This window comes from Leopardus geoffroyi, chromosome D1, assembly GCF_018350155.1.
Source record: "Leopardus geoffroyi isolate Oge1 chromosome D1, O.geoffroyi_Oge1_pat1.0, whole genome shotgun sequence".
In the NCBI taxonomy this organism is placed as follows: domain Eukaryota; kingdom Metazoa; phylum Chordata; class Mammalia; order Carnivora; family Felidae; genus Leopardus; species Leopardus geoffroyi.
This window is the reverse complement of record NC_059329.1, coordinates 102250053-102267335: the sequence shown is the minus strand read 5'-3', so window position 1 is coordinate 102267335 and position 17283 is coordinate 102250053. Positions and strand designations below refer to the sequence as shown.

General features: G+C 40.6%; 1 protein-coding gene across 1 annotated transcript in view; it reads right to left on the bottom strand.

Moving 5' to 3' along the window:
- Window positions 1-17283, bottom strand: part of LOC123601692 (fatty acid desaturase 2-like protein FADS2B) — a 40928-nt gene that overhangs the window by 2923 nt on the left and 20722 nt on the right. The window contains exons 6-10 of the mRNA XM_045485240.1: window positions 14252-14312; window positions 9366-9442; window positions 9073-9170; window positions 7970-8066; window positions 664-743 (exon numbers count right to left, since the gene is read on the bottom strand). Of these exons, the coding sequence (XP_045341196.1) occupies window positions 664-743; window positions 7970-8066; window positions 9073-9170; window positions 9366-9442; window positions 14252-14312 (413 nt within the window). The remainder of the gene's footprint in view (window positions 1-663; window positions 744-7969; window positions 8067-9072; window positions 9171-9365; window positions 9443-14251; window positions 14313-17283) is intronic.

Below are 17283 nucleotides of genomic sequence, written 5' to 3'. Positions count from 1 at the left end.
TAAAGGACTAACAAGAGAAAGGATAAGAAAATCCCATGAGTAGGTATAAGATCTTTTTCCTTCTCTGCCTATCATAGATTTGGCTTAGATGAAATGAATGTGGAAAGTCTCTTCCTTGAATATTCTGGAGAGATTGACTTTCAAAGTATTATCATTTCCTCTTTCTTTGGTGCCTATCTAACTGCCTATTGGAAAAGTATTTCCAGATATCACTTGGAAATTGCAGTAGGAACTGGATTTCATTGTTGATTATTTTAAACCTCAGCTCCAAAGATGTAGATACAGATTAATATTCAAATTAAATCTTAATTAAGTTTTAACACAACTCGGGTACACAAATATCATGATTTTTCTTGGGTTTTGCCAACAAACCACATGTAAAAAAAAAAAAAACAATCACGAATTCCTAAGTCATTAGGAATCCAGAAACTGAGTCTTTGGTATTTTTTCAAGATCTTCCTCCATTTACTCACAATTGTTACACCTCCTTTCTTTCTTCCTTTCCTTACCATTGATGTTAATAGAATTGAGAGAATTCTGATTCATTTTTTCCATCAGAAATCCCGAGTCTAAGGCTTGCTCTGGACTGTATGGGGAGGGGGGTGGGGGACTGTTATAAGTTACAGCCTTTGCCTTTTATCATGAACTGTTTCCATCACTTACTGGTGCTCGATCTGAAAGTTCAGGTGCCCAGTGAACCAGTCATTGAAAATGGACTGTTCAACATTACAGGTGGTCAAGACCTGCAAAGAAAAAGGTTACATTAGATGTCAGTAAGCCCAAGTGTCAAAGGAGATGTTTATTTATTCCCCAGGTGCCCAGGTGGTTCAGTCGTTAAGCATCTGGCTTTGGCTCAGATCATGCCCTCACAGTTCATGAGTTGGAATCCCGCATTGTGTGAGCTTGAGCCCCACTTCGGGTGAGCATGAGTTCCGCTTGAGTGGCCCCCGCTTCTCTCTCTCTTTCTCTCCCCCTCTCTCTCCTTCTCTTTCTCTCCCTCTCTCTCTCTCCCTCTGCCCCTCCTGGGATTCTGTCTCTTTCTGCCCCTCCCTCACTTGTGACCTCTCTCTCTTTCAAAAAAAAAAAAAAGATGTATATTCCCTTAATAAGCTAATTGTTCAACAAGTTCCTATTTTGTGTAAGAAACTAAGAGGGATATAAAAGATACACAGTGCCATGTCTCAAGGAAATTATAATTTAAAAAGGTGCTAAGATATTTTGCTAGAAGTTTATACAAAGCAACAGATATAAAGAAGTATGTAGGATTTGAAGGGGCTAAGTCACCATAAGCCCTTGGATACAGAAGGCTAAAGTGTCATAAATGAGGGCTCTGGCAGATGGGAAGTGGGATTATAGGATTTTGGTAGAGATTGTTGGGGTTAGAATACCATTTCCATAGAGTACATATGAAGGACTTCTAAATGGGAAGTGAGGCATTCAATTGTTCCAGCCACAGATTCTGAGCATAGAAGTGCATTTCAGTTTAAGCAGTTTCCTTTACAATCTAAGGTATTTTATTTTATGAACTTAAAACCATTATCCTGAGAAGGAGTTCATGGGCTTCTCCAGACTTTCAAAATTAAGAACCCTTATGAATATCATTTTATTCAGTGCCTTTTTTTTTATTATTATGAAATTTATTGTCAAATTGGTTTCCATACAACATCCAGTGCTCATCCCAACAGGTGCCCTCCTCAATACCCATCACCCCCCCCCCCACCACCCATAAACCCTCAGTTTGTTCTCAGTTTTTAGGAGTCTCTTATGTTTTGGCTCCCTGCCTCTAACCATTTTTTTTTCTTCCTCTCCCCCATGGTCTTCTGTTAAGTTTCTCAGGACCCACATAGGAGTGAAAACATGGAATCTGTCCTTCTCTGTATGACTTATTTCACTTAGCATAACACTCTCCAGTTCCGTCCAAGTTGCTGCAAAAGGCCATATTTCATTCTTTCTCATTGCCACGTAGTATTCCATTGTGTATATAAACCACAATTTCTTTATCCATTTGTAAGTTGATGGACATTTAGGCTCTTTCCACAATTTGGCTCTTGTTGAGAGTGCTGCTATAAACATTGGGGTACAAGTGCCCCTATGCATCAGTACTCCCGTATCCCTTGGGTAAATTCCTAGCAGTGCTACTGCTGGGTCACAGGGTAGGTCTATTTTTAATTGTTTTTTTTATTTTTTATTTTTTTTAAATTTTTTTTTCAACGTTTATTTATTTTTGGGACAGAGAGAGACAGAGCATGAATGGGGGAGGGGCAGCGAGAGAGGGAGACACAGAATCGGAAACAGGCTCCAGGCTCTGAGCCATCAGCCCAGAGCCCAACGTGGGGCTCGAACTCACGGACCGCGAGATCGTGACCTGGCTGAAGTCGGACGCTTAACCGACTGCGCCACCCAGGCGCCCCTATTTTTAATTTTTTGAGGAACCTCCACACTGTTTTCCAGAGTGGCTGCACCAGTTTGCATTCCCACCAACAGTGCAAGAGGGTTCCCGTTTCTCCACATCCTCTCCAGCATCTATAGTCTCCTGTTTTGTTCATTTTAGCCACTCTGACTGGCATGAGGTGATATCTGAGTGTGGTTTTGATTTGTATTTCCCTGATGAGGCATGGCATTGAGCGTCTTTTCATATGCCTGTTGGCCATTCAGATGTCTCTTTTTTCACTGGGTCTCTGTCTGGTTAAGGAATCAAAGTAATGCTGACTTCATAGAATGAGTCTGGAAGTTTTCCTTCCCTTTCTATTATTTGGAATAGCTTGAGAAGGATAGGTATTATCTCTGCTTTAAATGTCTGGCAGACAGGTCACGATCTCGCGGTCCGTGAGTTCGAGCCCCGCGTGGGGCTCTGGGCTGATGGCTCAGAGCCTGGAGCCTGTTTCCGATTCTGTGTCTCCCTCTCTCTCTGCCCCTCCCCCGTTCATGCTCTGTCTCTCTCTGTCCCAAAAAAATAAATAAAAACGTTGGAGAAAAAAAAAAAAAAATTAAAAAAAAAAAAAAAATGTCTGGCAGAATTCCCCAGGGAAGCCATCTGGTCCTGGACTCTTATTTGTTGGGAGATTTTTGATAACCGATTCAATTTCTTCGCTGGTTATGGGTCTGCTCAAGCTTTCTATTTCTTCCTGTTTGAGTTTGGAAGTGTGTGGGTGTTTAGGAATTTGTCTATTTCTTCCAGGTCGTCCAGTTTGTTGGCATATAATTTTTCATAGTATTCCCTGATAGTTGCTTGTATTTCTGAGGGATTGGTTGTAATAATTCCATTTTCATTCATGATTTTATCTATTTGGGTCATCTCCCTTTTCTTTTTGAGAAGCCTGGCTAGAGGTTTATCAATTTTGTTTATTTTTTCAAAAAACCAACTCTTGGTTTCAATGATCTGCTCTACAGTTTTTTTTAGATTCTATATTGTTTATTTCTGCTCTGATCTTTATTATTTCTCTTCTTCTTCTGGATTTGGGGTGTCTTTGCTGTTCTGCTTCTATTTCCTTTAGGTGTGCTGTTAGATTTTGTATTTGGGATTTTTCTTGTTTCTTGAGATAGGCCTGGATTGCAATGTATTTTCCTCTCAGGACTGCCTTCGCTGCATCCCAAAGCATTTGGATTGTTGTATTTTCATTTTCGTTTGTTTCCATATATTTTTAAATTTCTTCTCTAATTGCCTGGTTGACCCATTCATTCTTTAGTAGGGTGTTCTTTAACCTCCATGCTTTTGGAGGTTTTCCAGACTTTTTCTTGTGGTTGATTTCAAGCTTCATTGCATTGTGGTCTGAAAGTATGCATGGTATGATCTCAATTCTTGTATACTTATGAAGGGCTGTTTTGTGACCCAGTATGTGATCTATCTTGGAGAATGTTCCATGTGCACTCGAGAAGAAAGTATATTCTGTTGCTTTGGGATGCAGAGTTCTAAATATATCTATCAAGTCTGTCTGATCCAGTGTATCATTCAAGGTCCTCGTTTCTTTATTGATCCTGTGTCTAGATGATCTATCCAATGTTGTAAGTGGAGTATTAAAGTCCCCTGAAATTACCACATTCTTATCAATAAGGTTGCTTATGTTTGTGAATAATTGTTTTATATATTTGGGGGCTCCCATATTTGGCGCATAGACATTTATAATTGTCAGCTCTTCCTGGTGGATAGACCCTGTAATTATTATATAATGCCCTTCTTCATCTCCTGTTATAGCCTTTAATTTGAAGTCTAGTTTGTCTGATATAAGTATGGCTACTCCAGCTTTCTTTTGACTTCCAGTAGCATGATAGATAGTTCTCCATCCCCTCACTTTCAATCTGAAGGTGTCCTCAGGTCTAAAATGAGTCTCTTGTAGACAGCAAATAGATGGGTCTTGTTTTTTTATCCACTTTGATACCCTATGTCTTTTGGTTGGAGCATTTAGTCCATTTACATTCAGTGTTATTATTGAAAGATATGGGTTTAGAGTCATTGTGATGTCTGTAGGTTTCATGCTTGCAATGATGTCTTTGGTACTTTGTCTCACAGGGTCCCCCTTAGGATCTCTTGTAGGGCTGGTTTAGTGGTGATGAATTCCTTCAGTTTTTGTTTGTTTGGGAAGACCTTTTTCTCTCCTTCTGTTCTAAATGACAGATTTGCTGGATAAAGGATTCTCGGCTGCATATTTTTTCTGTTCATCACATTGAAGATTTCCTGCCATTCCTTTCTGGCCTGCCAAGTCTCAGTGGACAGATCCGTCACGAGTCTTATTGGTCTCCCTTTATATGTTAGAGCCTGTTTATCCCTAGCTGCTTTCAGAATTCTCTCTTTATCCTTGTATTTTGTCAGTTTCACTATGATATGTCGTGCAGAAGATTGATTCAAGTTACGTCTGCAGGAAGTTCTCTGTGCCTCTTGGATTTCAATGCCTTTTTCCTTCCTCAGATCAGGGAAGTTCTCAGCTATGATTTCTTCCAGTACACCTTCAGCACCTTTCCCTCTCTCTCCTCCTCTGGAATCCCAATTATGCGTACATTATTTCATTTAATTACATCACTTAGTTCTCTAAGTCTCCCCTCATACTCCTGGATTTTTTTCTCTTTCTTTTTCTCAGCCTCTTCTTTTTCTGTAATTTTATCTTCTAATTCACCTATTCTCTCCTCTGCCTCTTCAATCTGATCTGTGGTCGCCTCTATTTTATTTTGCAGCTCATTTATCGCATTTTTTAGCTCCTTCTGACTGTTTCTTAGTCCCTTGATCTCTGTAGTAATAGATTCTCTGCTGTCCTCTATACTTTTTTCAGGCCCAGCGATTAATTTTATGACTATTATTTTAAATTCATTTTCTGCTATATTGCTGAAATTGTTTTTGATCAGTTCGTTAGCTGTCACTCCTTCCTGGAGTTTCTTTTGAGGAGAATTCTTCCATTTCATAATTTTGGATAGTCCCTGGAGTGGCAGGGAACTGCAGAGCTCTTCCTCTGTTCTGTCTGGAGTAACTTGCGTTGGTGGGCAGGGCTGCAGTCAGACCTGATGTCTGCCCCCAGCCCACCGCTGGAGCCACAGTCAGACTGGTGTGTACCTTATCTTCCCCTCTCCCAGGGGCAGGACTCACTATGGAGTGGTGTGGCCTCTGTCTGGGCTACTTGCACACTGTCAGGCTTGTGGTACTGCTTCGATGGGACCTGGCGTATTAGCTGGGGTGGATCTGCAAGGTGCACAGGGGTGGGAGGGGCAGACTCAGCTCGCTTTGCCTTTGGTGGTCCACTGTGGGAGGGGCTCTGTGGCACCAGGAGGGAGGCAGACCTGTTGGAGGGATGGATCTGGAGAAGCACAGCGTTGGATGTTTGCGCGGTGCAAGCAATTTCCGTGAGGGGAACTGGTTCCCTTTGGGATTTTGGCTGGGGGATGGGTGAGGGAGACAGCACTTCCCAGCGCCTTTGTTCCCCACCAAGCTGAGCTCTGTCCTCCGGAGCTCAACAACTCTCTCTCCCGCTTTCCGCTCTCTGAGCAGAGCTGTTAACTTATAACATTCCAGATGTTAAGTCCCACTGGCTGTCTGAACACACTCTGTCCAGCCCCTCTGCTTTTGCAAGCCATACTCGGGGGCTCTGCTTAGTTGGTGGGCTGCCCCCCACCCTGGCTCCCTCCTGCCAGTCCGCGTAGCGCTCACCATCTCTCCGCCCTTCTTACCCTCCTCTGTGGGCCTCTCGTCTACGCTTGGCTCTGGAGAGTCCGTTCTGCTAGTCTTCTGGTGGTTATCGGGGTAAATTAAGCAGATGTGGATGGAATCTAAGTGATCAGCAGGACGCGGTGAGCCCAGTGTCCTCCTACGCCACCATCTTCCTCAGCAATCTATTCAATGCCTTTTTAATGTTTAATTCCATTTGGGGTTGTTGCCATTTTGAATGTTATTTTCGTGGTTGTTTTATGTCAATGTTTCTCAAAGTGTATTTTGGAGCACCTTAGGGTTCTCTAAGATCCTTTCAGGGGATCTGAAAGTCAAAACTATTTCTAAGACAGAATTTGCCTTTTTAATTAATTTTTTTCAACGTTTATTTATTTTTGGGACAGAGAGAGACAGAGCATGAATGGGGGAGGGGCAGAGAGAGAGGGAGACACAGAATCGGAAACAGGCTCCAGGTTCTGAGCCATCAGCCCAGAGCCTGACGCGGGGCTCGAACTCACTGACCGCGAGATCGTGACCTGGCTGAAGTCGGACGCTTAACCGACTGCGCCACCCAGGCGCCCCGAGCATTTGCCTTTTTAATTTCCAATCTCTCATGCTTGTACACTGGATTTTTTTCCAGAGGCTTCTAAACATGGGATTGCATCATCAGTCTGATGTTTAACATGTATTGGTTTTATTCTTGTTATTTTAGAGTTAATAAATAGGTGTTTTAAAATTCTCAGTTTTAATTTCAAATATAGTAAATATAAATGGATATAACTTACATAGACAAAAGCTCTTTGAGGTTCTCGATAACTCTTAAGAGCATAAGGTGGTTTGTGACCAAAAAGTTTGAGAACTAATACTCTATGCACTAATGGAAGGTCCACTGAATTTGGGAATGAGTTTGGAAAAAGAAGTGGTATAATGACTGGATTTTCCAGTTAATCATGGCATGGCCACTGGAAGGCTTAGGAAGCAGGGGTATTCTGTACTGATCATAACTCTGCTAATCCTTAATAGCATGTTCAGAGAACATACCATATCTTCTGTCTGGGGCTTTCTAGCTATACAATGAAATGGGGTGAATTTCAGGGTTCTTCTAGGTGTAAACTTAAATGTAATTCTAGGAGCTCAGATTCACTTGAAAGGTTGTGTTCTGTAGGGGACAGGTCAGCAAACATTTCTTATAATGTGATTCTCTCTGATAGTTACTCAGTTTTACTTTTGTAGCATGAAAGCAATCATAGATAATATGTAAATATAAAAGCATGACTGTTTCCAATAAAATTTAATTTACAAGAACAAGCAGTGGGCGGGATTTGGCTCTTGGACTATAGTTTACTGATTCTTAAATATAAAAAAATATTTATTTATTAATTTTGGGAGGGGGAAAGAGAGAGAGAGTGAGCAGGGGAGGGGCATAGAGAGAGGGAGAGAGAGAGCCTTAAGTCCAATGGGGGCTTGATCTCATGAACCATGAGATCTTGAACTGAGTCGAAACCAAGAATCATGTGTTCAACTGACTGAGCCACCCAGGAGTCCCTTTACTGACCCTTTAGAGCAAAGGCTCTAAAATCAGACTGCCTAGGTTTAAAACCTGATTTATACCACTTATTAACTGTGATGTCATACAAGTTACTCAACTTCTTCATGCCTTAATTTTATCATCTGTAAAATGGTAATAATCATAGCACCTGTGTTATGTAGTTACATGCAAAGCAGGGGGCAGTGCCTGCCTGCTAGCAAGCATTATGTAAGTATAAATTATTATTATCTGAGGTAGCCAGACTCTAAATCAGTATAGTCTGCAGGATCTTCCCCCAGAAACTCCACCATTACCTGAGCACTGAGCCAGTCCCGGTTCTCCTCTTTGCTCATTCTCATTGGTATGTGGCTCATCTGGGTAACATATGTTATCCAGGGACTTTCAAGAAACCTTTCAGAGAATAAAAGGAGAAAGTGATGACTTCTTGGGGTGTTTCAGTTCCCAACACTGGGCTGACACAACTGCTGGAAGATCTGGCTGAGCAACAGAGGAAATGGAAGGGAATCAAAGATTCCGATAAAATGGTGGTCATTTGTTTTCCTCTTTGGAGGCCCTTTATATGTAGAGATGACACAGTAGACTTTTGGTCACATAACCAATCTTGCAGCCTTTTGGAAGCAGTGACCCCCATGTTTGTTGCAGCATTTGTGCAAGGATCAAAATATACCTAGAGCATATGCAAAGTGATAGCCTCAGCTTTGCCATCAGATAGAACTTGGCTCAAGTTCTAGTGTGGCACTGCCATTGGCCCTTACTTGCTCTATAACTTTGATAAATGACTTAATCTCTCTGAGATTAATGAAGATGATGCTACCTACATTACAGGGAGGTGCAAGGATTAAGTAATAAATAATGTAAGGTAAACAAAGTAAGATAATGCAGGTAAATCCTTTATAAACGTGCATGTTGCATAGTAGCTGTCAATATCCTTGCTATTATGTAGGGTTTAGAATCATAATGTGAAAGAATGGGAGAGGAATAAATTGGAAGTTGAAGACAGCTATTTAGTTGAGGGCATTTTGGTTTGGAGAATATCTGTAGCCATAAAATAACATTAAAACTTCTTGTCTTTCCATTATTTTTGGCAAAGATTATGGTATCCAGTCAGATTATAATCTAAAGAATTGGGGATCAGATGGAATTCTGCAACTTGGAATTAAGTATATGGGAATAAAAGGACAAGACGGGGCAAGTTCTTTTTTCCAAAGAACTCTTCTTATTGAACTATTTCAACTTTAAAAATTTCAACTTTAAAAAAAAAGTATTTTTGTGAAATGTCTCAGTTACAGAGTAGGGCATGGTATCCCAATCTTCTGCTAATCAAAAATATCTCAGATAAGGGAGGTAAGAGGATCATCTAGGTTACAGGAATAAAAGAAATATTCTTGTTTCTTACTTGACCAAATATATGAGTAATATGGTTCCAAAGATTCCATAGAAAGGGCCAAATGTGATGAAATGGCGGATGTAAAAGCTGCTGACCCAGGCAATGTCCTGCAGAGAAAAGTGATTGACAGTTAAATGCCCTGGACACAATTTCATTTCCCCTTCACTGGTCTAGGGCCCTTTCATGAATTGGCTAAATCTTATGCCTTATTATTCAAGGAAGCTGCATCTGGAAGGGGCCAAGCATTTTCATGCCCCCTTTTCTACGAGATCTAGCTTCAGATGATAAATCAAGTTACTCACCTCCCAATATCTTTGGAGGCACATCACTTTCATGGATTCCAGATTGAAATATACAGGCATGAGGAGGGGGAGCCCAACTGAAAAAGAACACAAAAAAGATGGACAGTAAATGAGTAGAATGTGATCCCAATGCAAACAAGCAGGAGTCTATCTCCTTAACATGCTACTCCTGGAATGTTGCCCCTGAGAAGGGATACAAAGTGGAGATCCACAACCACATCCTGGATTCCACGGGGCTCTTTGGGTCTCTGAGGTTGAACCAGGTTTTGGTTCAAGCTCTCAGGGCACTAAGGAAGTGGAAGCTTTGAAGATTTGTGTCATTCTTATGGAGGCAACCCAGAAGAGCTTCTGCTGTGAATTTTCAAGCTTTCTCAAGGTCCATGGAATCTGTCAGTCCATCACAATCCTTAGGATTGGGCCCTGTCACAATATGTCAAGGTGGAAGAAACACAGGAGCTGTACTCACTTACTGACCAGATGGTTATTTACCTGCTTCTTCTCCAGGACCAGGGAGGTTGCCTAGAGCACAAAGGAGTGTGTTGGAGTCCTTCTGAGTTTTGACAACTCTGTCCTTGACCAGACTTTAGTTGCATCCTGTTTCTCTAATATGTCCAACATTGGCCTCCGGACTCTCAAACTCTACATATTCTTAGCACAAATGATTTTGTTTATCCCTCACACTAAGATGCTTGAACAAACATGAGCATAGTTTCTAACAGCTTAAGTCCATGCCTCTGGAATAACCCCGGCCTCCTGGCAGTTTTGCCTGAGAAAGTTCAACGTTGCCAAATGAATTTACTGTTTGTTCAAGCCAAAACTGACTAGAGACCTCAGATCTCCCTTTTCTTAGACTATTTCTGTTAGAAAACTTACAATTGTAAAGTTCTTTCTCTGTCTTTGAGACGGATCTTCGACAACCCAGAAATGTCTTTCTAAAGGATCTGGGAGTCATTCCTTTCATTTTTTTTTCATGCTTATTTATTTTTGAGAGAAAGAGGGACAGAGTGGGAACGAGGGAGGGGCAGAGAGAGAGGGAGACACAAATCCAAAGCAGGCTCCAGGCTTTAAGCTGTCAGCACAGAGCCCGATGTGATCACAAACTCACAAACTGCGAGATCATGACCTGACCAAAGTTGGCCGTTTAACCGACTGAGCCACCTGGGCACCCCTGGGAGTCATTCCTTTGAATGAAATCATCCAGGATGGGGCCTGTCTCAGTCTCTCCATATGGGGGGTGGGAACCTAACTTTCATAAGCACCAGGCAGCAGACACAGATGGCTTCATCACACTGACCAACTCTCCCTCCCACCAAGGTCTCTTGGAAATTTCTTTAACACACCCAGTGTTTAAAAGGTCTCCCACCTTTTGGTTCAGCAGAATTGAGCTGAGTTTATACTGAAACCTTTTCCCTTACTATGGAAACCTGAATATAATCTGTCTTGTCACTTTTAAAAAATTTCCAGTTCTGTTTCTCTTTGACAGTTTGAGCATGATTTACTTGTACCGGAGATGCTAAGTTGGCATTTGAAGGAAAAAGACATAATGAAACAGCTCCAAAAGGCAGAGAGTTTTGTGAAGTGGGCTTCGTGTAGTGAATCCACAGCATTCGTTCATTCCTCATTAGCTAAGGGCATATTGCAGCACTACAGACAGGGTAGAAAGTCAGAAAAGCAATTCCAACAGCTTTTATTATGTGAACACACTGCTGGTTAACCTGGAGATCAGCTACCTTTCAAAATGGGGCACTGATGTCTTCATTCCTCTTTTTGGTCATGCAGAAAAAGAGAGGGTGACTTTCATAGAATGAGGTTGCAGAATTCCAGCAGTGGAAAGGACAGCAGTGGGAATTCACCCCCTTACCTCAAAAATAAGCCCACAGGCCATCCTGGTCAAGCATGTTACAAATGACTACTGGTGCCCAACATTTGAGCAAATCAGATAAACTGCAACCCCATAACTGTTGGCATTTGGGGCTAATTTCTTTTTTTTAAATATATTTATTTAATTAAGTTAATTAATTAATTAATTTACTTTGTGTAATGGAATGTAATTTTTACTTTGTGAATGGAGTGTAATTTTTAAAATACAATTTATTGTCAAGATGGTTTCCATACAACACCCAGTGCTCTTCCCAACAAGTGCCCTCCTCAGCGCCCATCACCCATTTCCCCTCTCCCCCACCCCCCATCAACCCTCAGTTTGTTCCCTGTCTCTTATGGTTTGCCTCCTTCCCTCTCTGTTTGTAACTAATTTTTCCCCTTCCCCTCCCCCATGGTCTTCTGTTAAGTTTCTCAGGATCTACATAACAGTGAAAACATATGGTATCTGTCTTTCTCTGTATGGCTTATTTCACTTAGCATAACACTCTCCAGTTCCATCCACGTTGCTACAAAAGGCCAGATTTCATTCTTTCTCATTGCCAAGTAGTACTCCATTGTGTATATAAACCGCATCTTCTTTATCCATTCATCAGTTGATGGACATGTGGGCTCTTTCTGTAATTTGGCTATTGTTGAAAGTGCAGGGCCAGATAATTTCTTGTTGTTAGGAGCTGTCTTGTGCATTGTAGGGTGTTTAACAGAACCACTGGCTCCCTGGGTGCCAGTATCATCTTTCCCTTCCACTGTGTTGTCCCAACAGGGCAGTATTGTTTCTGGTTGGGAACTACTGATCTATAGGAAATGTTTGGGAACTTCTGATTTTGTCTTATGTCTCAAACTGTAATCATACGTTTTAGGTGGGCATATTTTGGAGTTCCATGAAAACATTTTTTTTGAGCTGTCGTGAATTTGATTTTGGTTAAGAGGAAAGCATTTTTGCTTATGATATTTTTTAAATCTTTTTTTTAAATTTATTTATTTACTTTTGAGAGAGAGTGAGAGAGAGAGAGAGAGAGACAGAGAGAGAGCACAAGCAGGGGAGGGACAGAGAGAGAGGGAGACACAGAAGCAGGCTCCAGGCTCAGAGCTGTCAGCACAGAGCCGGATGTGGGGCTCAAACTCACAAACTGTGAGATCATGACCTGAGCTGAAGTCGGATTCTTAACTGACTAAGCCACCCATTGATAGATTGCTATTTATCAATGTCAGAATTATGTAGCTACCCTATTTTCTTTCAGCTTGAACCCACATTCAGATCTATTTATATATATTCGTACATACATATGATTTTCACTACATTGGGTGCAACTATCATTAAAGATTTCCAGTGACTTGTGTTTATAAAGTGGGAGTATAAACATTTGCAGGTTTACTGAAATTCAGAAGTTGACTAGAAATACCACTGTACTCTCCAGGTAGAAACTGAACAGTGTTCTAGGTCTTAACAGTTATGCTCTTCTTGAAAGCTTTTTGGTATAAATGACAGCAGTTTAGAAATTAAAAACCCTTTATCTTACAAAATACATTTTGATTGATGGAAGGTTTCCTTTGTGTTTTAAAACATCTTTACACATGAAAAGATGTTCAACGTCACTCCTCATCAGGGAAATACAAATCAAAACCACACTCAGATATCACCTCACCCCAGTCAGAGTAGCTAAAATGAACAAATCAGGAGACTATAGACGCTGGAGAGGATGTGGAGAAACGGGAACCCTCTCACTGTTGGTGGGATTGCAAACTGGTGCAACTGCTCTGGAAAACAGTGTGGAGATTCCTGAAAAAATTAAAAATAGATCTACACTATGACTGAGCAATAGCACTGCTAGGAAGTTACCCAAGGGATACAGGAGTGCTGATGCATAGGGGCACTTGTACCCCAATGTTTATAGCACTTTCAACAATAGCCAAATTGTGGAAAGAGCCTAAATGTCCATCAACTGACGAATGGATAAAGAAATTGTGGTTTATATATACAATGGAATACTACGTGGCAATAAGAAAGAATGAAATCTGGCCTTTTGTAGCAACGTGGATGGAACTGGAGAGTGTTATGCTAAGTGAAATAAGTCATACAGAGAAAGACAGATACCATATGTTTTCACTCTTATGTGGATCCTGAGAAACTTAATAGAAGAAGACCATGGGGAGGGGAAGGGGAAAAAAAATAGAGAGGGAGGGAGGCAAAACATAAGAGACTCTTAAAAACTGAGAATAAACTGAGGGTTGATGGGGGGTGGGAGGGAGGGGAAAGTGGGTGATGAGCACTGAGGAGGGCACTGGTTGGGATGAGCACTGGGTGTTGTATAGAAACGAATTGGACAATAAATTTCATATTAAAAAAACTAAACAAAAACCATCTTTACCGTTGATTGTTCAAATATTGGCTTTCTGTAAAAAAAATTATCATGTTAAATTTAGACTGTACTAGGGTATCAATAAATTTTTCTGCTTGGTCAGTTTTAATTACCTAAAAAACCAAAATATGTACATACATACACACATACATATATGTCTCTGTCCACTAAAATATCTTCTGCAACTTTATGTGGGCTATTGGAGCGACCATCTTTCTCTCACACAGTAGCTTTCAGGTGCCTTTTATTCCTAAGTATCTACATCTTATGGCTTCATAATGTCAATGCTTTGACATTCTTTTCCTATTTCTCTTTCCTCCTTATCCAAATACCACTATTCTTTTATTCTGGACAGGTGTTTAGTTTTTCTATGATAGTCTCAGATGCAAGGCTCCTTGATTGACTTCCATCCCTCCTGAAGCATCTCATGAGATGCACATTAAAATTAAACTGCCTATTTGCTTTCCAATTTTTCCTTTTCAGATGTTTGTCCCCAGGAAGTCTGAAATATGACATGACGCTTTTCCAAGTCACAATAAGACATGGGCTGGTCTCTCTGTGAGAGCATTGCTGTTGTGCCGTCTGGCTTGACAACAGCTTGCTTCAGGGACATGGGATGATAAGGAAAGTGGCTCCAATGAGACTCACCCATGTAGAAATACAGGTGCTGCTTTTCATAGTCGATGTACTTGATTTTCATCTTGCCAAACTGAAAGGAGAGAGCATAAAACTAAAATAAGAGACAATACTTGTGGTCATTAATGCTCAAGAACATTGCTCTGTGTGTGTGTGTGTGTGTGTGTGTGTTTAAAATCTCTATGGAAAGAGCCATATGGTCAGAATTTTTTGGCTGTCACACCTGAGGCACTAGAAGAACCAGAACTGGAATAAGAGGAAATATTGCAGCATCATTTTGCTTTAATTAAATGTGGGTAATTCTTACATTTGACTACGGGGATTGCGATTTTTAAAAAATTCCCATGGAGGGATGCCCACTCTCACCGCTGTTGTTTAACATAGTGTTGGAAGTTCTAGCATCAGCAATCAGACAACAAAAGGAAATCAAAGGCATCAAAATTGGCAAAGATGAAGTAAAGCTTTCGCTTTTTGCAGATGTCATATTATACATGGAAAATCTGATAGACTCCACCAAAAGTCTGCTAGAACTGATACACGAATTCAGCAAAGTTACAGGATACAAAATCAATGTACAGAAATCAGTTGCATTCTTATACACTAACAATGAAGCAACAGAAAGACAAATAAAGAAACTGATCCCATTCACAATTGCACCAAGAAGCATAAAATACCTAGGAATAAATCTAACCAAAGATGTAAAAGATCTGTATGCTGAAAACTATAGAAAGCTTATGAAGGAAATTGAAGAAGATTTAAAGAAATGGAAAGACATTCCCTGCTCATGGATTGGAAGAATAAATATTGTGAAAATGTCAATACTACCCAAAGCTATCTACACATTCAATGCAATCCCAATCAAAATTGCACCAGCATTCTTCTCGAAACTAGAACAAGCAATTCTAAAATTCATATGGAACCACAAAAGGCCCCGAATAGCCAAAGTAATTTTGAAGAAGACCAAAGCAGGAGGCATCACAATCCCAGACTTTAGCCTCTACTACAAAGCTGTCATCATCAAGACTGCATGGTATTGGCACAAAAACAGACACATAGACCAATGGAATAGAATAGAAACCCCAGAACTAGACCCACAAACATATGGCCAACTAATCTTTGACAAAGCAAGAAAGAACATCCAATAGAAAAAAGACAGTCTCTTTAACAAATCGTGCTGGGAGAACTGGACAGCAACATGCAGAAGGTTGAAACTAGACCACTTTCTCACACCATTCACAAAAATAAACTCAAAATGGATAAAGGACCTGAATGTGAGACAGGAAACCATCAAAACCTTAGAGGAGAAAGCAGGAAAAGACCTCTCTGACCTCAGCCGTAGCAATCTCTTACTCGACACATCCCCAAAGGCAAGGGAATTAAAAGCAAAAATGAATTACTGGGACCTTATGAAGATAAAAAGCTTCTGCACAGCAAAGGAAACAACCAACAAAACTAAAAGGCAACCAACGGAATGGGAAAAGATATTTGCAAATGACATATCGGACAAAGGGCTAGTATCCAAAATCTATAAAGAGCTCACCAAACTCCACACCCGAAAAACAAATAACCCAGTGAAGAAATGGGCAGAAAACATGAATAGACACTTCTCTAAAGAAGACATCCGGATAGCCAACAGGCACATTGAAAGATGCTCAACGTCGCTCCTTATCAGGGAAATACAAATCAAAACCACACTCAGATATCACCTCACGCCAGTCAGAGTGGCCAAAATGAACAAATCAGGAGACTATAGATGCTGGAGAGGATGTGGAGAAACGGGAACCCTCTTGCACTGTTGGTGGGAATGCAAATTGGTGCAACCACTCTGGAAAGCAGTGTGGAGGTTCCTCAGAAAATTAAAAATAGACCTACCCTATGACCCAGCAATAGCACCGCTAGGAATTTACCCAAGGGATACAGGAGTACTGATGCATAGGGGCACTTGTACCCCAATGTTTATAGCAGCACTCTCAACAATAGCCAAATTATGGAAAGAGCCTAAATGTCCATCAACTGATGAATGGATAAAGAAATTGTGGTTTATATACACAATGGAGTACTACATGGCAATGAGAAAGAATGAAATATGGCCCTTTGTAGCAACGTGGATGGAACTGGAGAGTGTGATGCTAAGTGAAATAAGCCATACAGAGAAAGACAGATACCATATGTTTTCACTCTTATGTGGATCCTGAGAAACTTAACAGAAACCCATGGAGGAGGGGAAGGAAAAAAAAAAGAGGTTAGAGTGAGAGAGAGCCAAATCATAAGAGACTCTTAAAAACTGAGAATAAACTGAGGGTTGATGGGGGGTGGGAGGGAGGGGAGGGTGGGTGATGGGTATTGAGGAGGGCACCTTTTGGGATGAGCACTGGGTGTTGTATGGAAACCAATTTGACAATAAATTTCATATATTGAAAAAAAAATAAAAAATTCCCATGGAAGCCATTTTGAAAATTTTTTGTCCTTCTATGGAGTGGAGTGGTGATCAAAAGGGAATATTTCTGATGAGTTTTTCTAGCTTCTCTTAACTATGGTGTTTAGAATTCTGCTTGAAGTTTGGTCTCCACGTCCATTCATTCTTTCAACAGATATTTATCAAATGGTAATATGATGAAAGATATAGACATGGTCCTTCTTGTCTGTCCCATCTTTCCTCCTTTGTGTTCTCATTATGGATCTCACACTGTGATGGACTATTTCTAAGGCGTAATGATATTACATAAAATCTTAATGCTGGGAATTTGATTAATTTTCTAGGAATCTCCTTAGTTAATTTAGTCTGTGCTCAGTGCATAAGGACAGCAAATACTCTGAGGAGGGGCATAGAGGTAATGGTTATATCTCCTAGTAAACATACAATAAATGTTTAGTTGCATGAATGAAAATGAAGATTTATGTCTGCTCTATATTTTTACTGTATGTCCACTTGGACACAACACTATGGGCATTGTTTGATTTCTGCTCTCCTCCATTTTGTTGATATCTCCCTTCCTGCATATAGACTTCTTTTCATATTTGGATAGTAGGGCTGATCTTTCCTT